The following is a 9,173-nucleotide window of genomic DNA, read 5'->3' as shown; positions in this document are numbered from 1 at the left end:
ACCTTGGGATCATACTGATTTAATCATTTAACATAACATTCTCCTCCCAAGAGGGGGAAAAAAAAAACAAACAAAAAAAAACACGAAGACAGTAGAATATTACCTTTTATTTCACGTATATCAAAGTCAGCTTTGTCTGCACTGTCTGTTTTAATGTTGGTAAGCTATACAAAATAAAGCATACCATCATAACCATGGATAAACCTATGTGTGTTATAGACACCCCACCCCTCATCAGGCTCTGACTGGATGGAGGAAGCAGGTTTCAGACAGCTGTAGAAGAAAAAAACAAAAACGGCACAGGTAAATTAAATATTCTATTCAGTTGATGGACGCAAAAAAGGGAAAGCATTTCTAAAATGTTTTTTTTTCCACAGCAGGATGCTGCAAACAAACAAACAAAAAAAATCAAACACACACCACCTGGTGGACAAGAGCAAAATCACAAGAAGAAAATACAATTACAAAAGCAAAAGCAGTTTTCAGTACAATGTCAAAATTATTTGCCTACAAAGGGGTTAAAAAATGAGTAGCTATATATATATATATATCAAAATATAGACTGAGGACTCAAGCAGCATTGACAATCAGGAAGATTGATCTAAAAGTAGTAGGTGATAGAAAGCAAGTGACATTAGCAGAGATTGGTCATGCTGACTTAGTGAGTGTGATTTCTAAGTGAAAATACATCCTCTTGTTTTTTCTTTGTTGTTGTTGTTTTGTCTAGACCTGGGGCCTGTACCATGAAGCTGGTTTAGACGGCTAGCCAGGTAAGTTTCAGCCATCCCTGGGTTTTAGATACCATCAAAGTGGCTCTGCCTTTACCGGTGTTCATCACCATAGTAATTTACTCTCTATGGCTGACCTGCCCCGGGGCGGGTTATGTTATGGGTAAGAGAACTCAAACCCAACTTGGACCAATCAGCTGTGAGCAAAGTGACTAATTTAACTCCCCAGTGCAAACTGTAAGAAGAGGACTTAGAGAAACATTTAATTAAAACAATTTACATTTATATTAAATGAAATGACATGAAAGATTATAAGTTTCCAGTCCGTTTATTCTCATTGCGAGCCTATAAAAGTAAACGTACACATTTACACAATCAGCAATGTTCCCGAGCTTCGGCAGCCGCAACGTTGTTGCTTTTAACGACGTCACGCATTTACGTGCACGCGCTCACGGACTAAACATAGCTTAAGGATCAAAGCCTGAGTTGACAGATGTTGATAACCAGCGTCATGGTACCAATGAAGCCTGATTGGATTGGTTTGGTTGTCAACTCGAAACTAATCCCGTAACCCCGAGTTTGTTCAACTAGCTTCATGGTACAGGCCGCTACTGCTCATTACTTGGACACAAATGTAGAAAGCCTGAAACTGCAACCTACTTTGTTTAGATAAGATACATACTCCACCATTAGGCATTTACTATTACACAGATATAAAATCCATGTGTGCCATGATGCGTAATGTAAGAAGAGACAGATAATTGTCAAAGCTGTCATGTTTCCATAGGCACAACTCAACAATTAGCTTCCAGAAAAACCTAAGCTGGCAAACTCACACACTCAAATGCAGCATTTTCCTTAGAGGCGGAACCCAATCCTTTCCTTGAAAGAGTTAGACACTAAGGAAAAAGAGGGACGGAGAAAATGTTTAGATGAATAACACAAGGTCTTTACAGGTGGTGGCTGAGAAGGCAGCAAGGATGGAGGCAAAGACGACTTCGGGTGACTGAGCAGCATCGATGGCATGGTGAATACCACGTGCGCTATAGTACTGCACCAGGGGGGCTGTCTGTTTGTGATAGGCCTCCAGCCTCGAGCGCAGCGTCTTCTCATTATCATCACTACGGCGGGTCAGAGGCTCCCCAGTCACCTAAATGCACAGAGAAACATACATTCATATCAGTACCTGAGTTCAGACCAAGAGGCACAGTTAATGATCTCATATGGGTTAGGACTCCAAGTGTTACTCAATGCAGAACTAGATTCTATCTGGCTTGGAAATTTATTTGCATCAGTTTGGTCTCTGGCAGGACACGCACCAAAAAAAAAAAACCCCCAAAAAAAACACCTGATGCCACACTAATAATAAATCTGTATCCAAAATTCCCTTAATCTAGGAAACATTCGTTCTTCAGGTAGAAGAGCAAAACATTTTTTACTACAGTTTGACAGCGGGACGGGACGGGACAGGATAGCGGGACGACTTATGTAAGGATTAGAACACGACAACAGGACATGCTATTATAGGAAAATACTAAACAACAGGCTGTTTTGAAGCATCTTGGCATCCCTAAGTGTTTTATTCCTCTTATACAGCAGCAATTTACCAAAGGTTATGATTTTTATTTATTAAAAACACCACTTTATCCTCTCATAGAAAGCTTAACCATATCATCAATTATTCTTTCTTAAATAACTTGTTTGTTATTAGACTTGGTTTATTTGGAGCATCAGTCATACACCTGTGTAACTTCTCAATATAACGTCTCAATATAATATGAAAATTATATTGTACAAGCTATTATAATTATAAGGTACAAGCACCTTAACATCTGTCTTTATCTTAACAACTTGCTTAATCAAGCTGTTACAGAAAATGACCTTCTGTCCAATCAGACTTGAGACTTTAACAGAGCTGTGGTATAAATGTATTTATACACCATGGCCTTATTGTTTTAGTTGTGATGTTAGCTCTGTAGGTAGTAGAACAGCTAGCTGCCTTTCCATAGACATCTGAGGAGTTTGAGCTTTAACATTACTGTAAAGCAGTCTAGGTTTAAAAGGCTTTCCAGCATTAGTGACACAGGACACCTTGAAGATACAGGACACATAGGGCATATGTATAGCCAGGAAAAGAAGTGCATCTGTTGCATTCCTTATCCTAAACTGGTAGCACAAAAGGACACTTTGAATACCAGTTTAATACGGTCACGACAAAGTCCTTCGTTTTTATGACGTTAACTAGTACAACTGTGTCACCGAATGAGGACGGGGGACGAGGACAGCTGAATTTGGGCCAGCTGTAATGACAAACACAGCTCAATAAATACTGACATGAACAAACATTGCATGAGCCTTTTTCTGGTTATCATTTCTGTATAAACGCCCTGCTGTGCAACTACAAGCTGCACAATCCTGACTACTTCTTAGATGATTAATATTATTTTAAAGCGTGAGATTTAAACACATCTCTATGGAGTTTAAGCTTCACTAACCCACGCAAGGAAAAACAAACACAGCAGAAGAAGAAGAAGAAGAAGAAGAAAAAAAAGTGTGAACTGGCCTTTAGCCACTCATTTGAATAATTCTGTTCTGTTTGTATGAAACCGATCAGGATAAAAATTTTTTTTAAATGGCATATATAAATTTAAAAAAAAAAAAGAAAAAAGAAAGAAACAAAATTGGCTACATGAATACAGCGTAGTTGTCCTTATGAGCTGGCACAGGCTACCAGAACAGCAATTACACAATACCAAACACTTTCTACATTTTGGAGCTGAGGCTGACAATGGCTGAGCCTGGAACAAAAATAATAAAAATGTAATGGCCATCATTCCCGTTGCATTTAATGTTTTGTGATGTAAAAATACTGAACACTTGAATGATTTGTCATAATACAGGTTGTCCTAAAAGTCTCCATACATGGGGGGAATTAAGACTTTTTAGCCAAATGCCATCTAAAATTTTTCATAGGTTAGCATATATTTTTTTCAGATAGCATTTCAGAACACCTTGGACAAAAGAAGAACATATTGAAATCATTCTCATGGGTGGATCAGGAAGCTGTCGCAAGGTTGCAATGGACTTTCACAGGAAACATGGCGAGCACAACACACACACACACACACACACACACACGATTCTGTTGTCAAACTTATTAAGAAATTCAAAAAGACTGGAAGTGCTGCGGACCGACCGAGATGTGAACGTCCACGAACATCCACTGATGAAGGCACGACAGACATGATGCTGGCAAACATAGTCCCTTATATATGGAGACTTTTGGGACACCCTGTATACACAGCATAAACTACATGCACATTTATCAAAAACACAGACAATAACGCTAGTGACCTGAACAAACGGAACATTTTTGCCAATAATAGAGAATGTCTGTAATCAGTAAAGTTCGAACTACTGCGGTGCAGAGGGTTATTACAGCAGAGCAAGCCGGCAGTGTAAAGGAGCCACTGCGCCGATGCTTTTAACTTGGTATTTAACCCAAGATTCCAGCTTTATGAAATTTCCCTCTTGTGCGTTTTCGCAATATTCATATACATTATGCAAACTAAGCTGTAACCTGAGATTCGACACTATTTAAACTTACATCATCCTTCATAGGCTCCTTAGGCGGATTAAACTCCTCATGGTACGAGCGGCCACTGGACTGATGAATAAGTCTGAAAATGCAACAAACCAGAGGAAAAAAATAATAAAAATCAAGCATTCTTTAAGAAATGCTTCCAAATCCACCTCATGAGGGGAACACGAGGGGAACGCTACTGCACAGGATAGTAACTGCCCCAACACTTCGAAATCAACTTAGGGGAATTTACAAGAAGTTGAATCGAGTGATTTAAGACACAATCGTTCGTATCAGACTGAAACAGGGATTCATGTGTAATCTTGTGCTCCCATGTTCTGATGCAGGAGCTATAAATTGAACGTGTATGTTTCTCGGTTTACTTTTATAAACACAAAAGAAATCAAACAAATGAATAAAATAAATAAAAGCCCAGAGTACAAGCTCACCAGTGATTTTACATTTCCAGCCTGATGGACTGCGGAGTTGCGTAACGGATGTAATAGATGTTAGAGATGCATTATTTGTTAACAGATTTGGTTGGATTTCAAAACAGTAAGACGCAGTAGATCAAAGTTGAAGGAAATTTCAAGTAGCAACACGTACAATGTTTTTTTATTTGAACATGCGCCGACCAGATTTCTATTCTGAATGTCACTCAGTGCTGATCTGATCCATTTCAAATCCACCTGTAGAATAGGACTGGCTTATGAATTAACGCAAGCTGCGTTTATTTAGACAGAACTGCAGAAGCACATTACAAACCTTTGGTTTAATGCACACTTTTCCCCTCCTCTTACCTGCCACAGATCCTGCGAACAAGGAGAGAGTCCTCTACAGAGAACTCGATTACCGAGTCCAGCTTCTCTGTGCGTTTCTCAAGCAGATCGTCCAACTACAGGGGAGAACAGGAACATTTCATATAACAATGACTACATTTACATGGGCAGCAGTAATCTAATTACTGACCTTATTCTGAATAAGACAATATTCTGATTAAGGTGTTTACATGAGTTGATTTTAGGATATTCCTTTCATGTTCCCGTTTTACATGTTATAGAACATAGATCGATTAACGGCACACGTCATTACGTCCCCACGCCACGCCGTCCGACGTTCCCTCCAGAATTTCACGTATCGACATACAGTTGGTCTTCGTTATGGGACCGTATACAGTTTTGGGTGTTTCATTTTTTATTTCACGAAAGCTTCAAGTGCAGTTAATTATAACACGACGTTAATAATGTGATTAAGGTGTGTACATGTCTGTAATGCACGCCGATAATGCGACTAAAACAGGAATACTCCACATGTCTTAATCCGATTTGTGTTTACTTCGAGTATGAGTAATCGGATTAAGGTGATCAATAATCGCTGTTTACATGCTAGTTTCTTAATCAGAGTATTGTCTTAATCGGGTCCATATCGGATTATTGTTGTCCATGTAAATGTACTGAATGAGTGATTTATTGCTCACTAGTCTAACAACACTCATTAAGTTTACCATTTCTGCTTGTTTGACTGTGCGAGGAAAACCATCCAACAGAAACCCTTCTTTGCAGGCAGGAGTGTCCAGGTTCTTCTCGATGAGCTCGACGACCATCTCATCACCCACCTAACGACAGAAGACAGACAGTGACTCAAAACAACCACAACAAAACGCTCTTTTAAAAATGTTAAACAAAATAATTAGAGCTTCTGGAAAAAGGCTAAATCACCAGAGCAAAGGTGGACATTTGTCCCCATTACCAGTTTGCCAGCATCCATTGTGGCTTTTAATCTTTTGCCTAGTTCAGTGCCAGAGGCCACCATCGCTCTAAGCATGTCCCCAGTGGCCAGATGACACACACAGAACTTCTCTGCCAGCTTGGGGGCCTGTAAAAGCCAAAGGACAAAGCATTAAACCAGATATCTCGTCCAGTTAAATAGGTCACATTGACATTCAGGGCATTAACTTTCTATTTCAGTGCTCTGTGAGATTCACATTTTAAAATTCACACTCTAAAAAAAATATATATATATATATCACACTCCCTTTATTCAAATGGTTTTTTTAGTGCTCATAAATTCAGATTCGGTAACTCTGTTTTCAGATATTCTGTCTTAGCAGCTCCAGGCTCCCCGGTTCGATCCTGAGCTCAAGCTACAGTCTGTGTGGGTTTCCACCGGATTAAACATCACATTCAGGGCAAACTCAGAGCACAGCCAGAGACATATCTCCCTGCAGTTCTCACCTGGTTTTCCACTGAAGCTAAGCAGGGTTGAGCCTGGCCAGTACTCCTGCAGGATACCAGGGCTACGCCTGAAAGTGGTATTAGTGAGGCAGGTGGTCACCATGTAGTCAGAATAGTGATGTAAAAGCACCTTCTTTCGGATGAGACATTAAACCTGTGGACCAAGAGTAGGGATATCACCCTATGCTGGTGAAATTCCCCCATTGCTCTCTACAAAAGTGTAAACTGGGCAGTGGTGGATCAGAAGGTCAGGGGTTCATGCTGCCCCTGTTGGGTCATTGAGCAAGTGCTCCAGGGGCCGTATCACCGTATCCTAACAAGCAGGGAGATGTGAAAATTCACTGTGCTGTAAAGAATATGTGACAAACAAAGGCTTTTTCACATTCCAGTGCCCCTGACTGTAGGATTAGATTTGTGCCGAAAGTATTGACTGTAACTTTTCAAGAAACAAACTAAAAAATATACAGCACAACAACAACAACAACAACAAAAAACCCCACCTCAAACTGAAATAGTGTTTTTTGTTTTTTCAGTGGAAATAATTTAACATGGTCTTCCAATAAACAGCACTAAACATAACTTAATAAATAAACAAAAATACACCAAGAGGAAAAAACAAAACAAACAAACCACAGTGTATATTTTTGTTCATTTCTTGAAAAGTTACATTCAATACTTTTAGCACAAATCTAATCCCATACCTGACCAGGATAAAGCAGGTACTGAAGATAGATGAATGAATGAATGAGAACATCAGTGGAAACTTGTGCTGGAAAAAAGATCTATCTTTTCTCACAGTACACAGAAAATACACAACCAACATATTTCAATAGTAATATTTTCCCCACATGGTTTCCTGGTGGAGTTTTCCTTTCCCAGTAAAACACTGCTCTCTGGTGCTTCGTCCTCTATAAAATGCTCCAATCAACCGAGTCACTTTATTCCACAAGGACTTCAATAGCGCCATAGAGTCAAAGGTTACTAAGGCTCAGTGTAATGGAGCAATCTCGAACGATCCAGGAAATAAACCCAGTGCTGGATCCCAACCCGGAAGCCCCATGTAACTCTAACGTGTATACAGCGATAGCACCAGGAGACCGGATCCTGAACCGACACTGTATCCTGTGAATAAGCCATGCAGTCCATTCAAGCACATGTTAGCTTAGCTAAGTTAGCGGACAAGCATAAGGAGTCTGACCTGAGTCCCTTTCCCCGCGCCGGGCGGCCCCAGCAGGACGGCCCGAATCCCTTTACGAACACCAGAGACAACATCGTCTGCCTGCGAGCTGGGCGCCATGGTCGACTTTTCACACCGCGTTATGAGACCTCCGAGCCGCCGCCGCCACCACCACCACAATTCCTCAACCTGCGGAAGGAAGCGCTGACACCTCCTTCCCGTCTCTATGGTTAAGTCCCGCCCCTTAGAGTAACACAACGCGCCCTCTGATTGGCTGTAGAGACGTCTTTCAAAATGGCTCGCGCTCATTCGAAGTTACGTATAAGTATTTTTTTTAAGTTCAGTAACTGAATTTATCAGTTTATGTTTTCTTTGCATGCAACAGATACACAGAGGAAAGTGGAAATAGAGCAATGTAGAAAATATAAAATAAAATATCTATCTACCTACCCATCCATCTGTCTACCCACCTACCCATCCATCCACCCATCTATCTACCCACCTACCCATCCATCCACCCATCTATCTGTCTACCCACCTACCCATCCATCCACCCATCTATCTATCTACCCACCTACCCATCCATCCATCTACACAGCCATCCACCCACCTACCCATCCATCCACCCATCTATCTGTCTACCCACCTACCCATCCATCCACCCATCTATCTGTCTACCCACCTACCCATCCATCCACCCATCTATCTGTCTACCCACCTACCCATCCATCCACCCATCTATCTGTCTACCCACCTACCCATCCATCCACCCATCTATCTATCTACCCACCTACCCATCCATCCATCTACACATCCATCCACCCACCTACCCATCCATCCACCCATCTATCTGTCTACCCACCTACCCATCCATCCACCCATCTATCTGTCTACCCACCTACCCATCCATCCACCCATCTATCTATCTATCTACCCACCTACCCATCCATCCATCTACACATCCATCCACCCATCTATCTATCTACCCATCCATCCACCCATCTATCTACCCACATACCCAGCCATCCATCCATCTACACATCCATCCGTCCATCTACACATCCATCCACCCATCTATCTATCTACCCATCCATCCACCCATTTATCTATCTATCTATCCATCTATCTTAAAGATAATTTTACATGTTTTGAGGTGGAGGTAAAACATCACCCATTAATCCATACTGTTTCATCCTGGTCAGGGTTACTGTAGTTGAAATTAATAATTTGTTTATATTTTGGGAAACAGAACGAAGTTAATTAGAAAATAACTTTTTAAAAATGGTCTCACACATCTCTATTTCAAGCTACAGTGCTGTGAAAAAGTATTTGATTTCTTCTGTTGTGTATATCTCATACTAAATAGTTTTAGACAATACAGTTTTTATTCATTTATTTTTTTAAGCAAAAAAAAAAGTTATCCAACACCTATCGCCAATGTGTAAAACTAA

At 40.6% G+C, this 9,173-nt stretch overlaps 1 protein-coding gene across 2 annotated transcripts; it reads right to left on the bottom strand.

Annotated features, from left to right (window-relative positions):
- Positions 1-87: 87 nt before the first annotated feature.
- On the bottom strand, positions 88-7,943 carry ak2 (adenylate kinase 2). 2 transcript variants are annotated; one of them, XM_053612655.1, is made up of 7 exons: positions 7,744-7,934; positions 6,061-6,186; positions 5,816-5,926; positions 5,112-5,206; positions 4,336-4,408; positions 1,683-1,878; positions 88-273 (listed from the first exon to the last, which is right to left on the bottom strand). In XM_053612655.1, the coding sequence occupies exons 1-7, from the start codon at positions 7,840-7,842 to the stop codon at positions 266-268; spliced, it is 708 nt and encodes a 235-aa protein (XP_053468630.1). In that variant the 5' UTR covers positions 7,843-7,934; the 3' UTR covers positions 88-265. The 2 variants fall into 2 exon arrangements, with proteins under 2 accessions (XP_053468630.1, XP_053468629.1); XM_053612654.1 differs by lacking the exon at positions 88-273 and having other exon boundaries at positions 280-1,878; positions 7,744-7,943.
- Positions 7,944-9,173: the final 1,230 nt, after the last annotated feature.

The sequence above is a fragment of the Ictalurus furcatus genome, chromosome 24, assembly GCF_023375685.1.
Source record: "Ictalurus furcatus strain D&B chromosome 24, Billie_1.0, whole genome shotgun sequence".
NCBI classification, from domain to species: Eukaryota; Metazoa; Chordata; class Actinopteri; order Siluriformes; family Ictaluridae; genus Ictalurus; species Ictalurus furcatus.
This window is presented reverse-complemented; position numbering and strand designations above follow the sequence as displayed.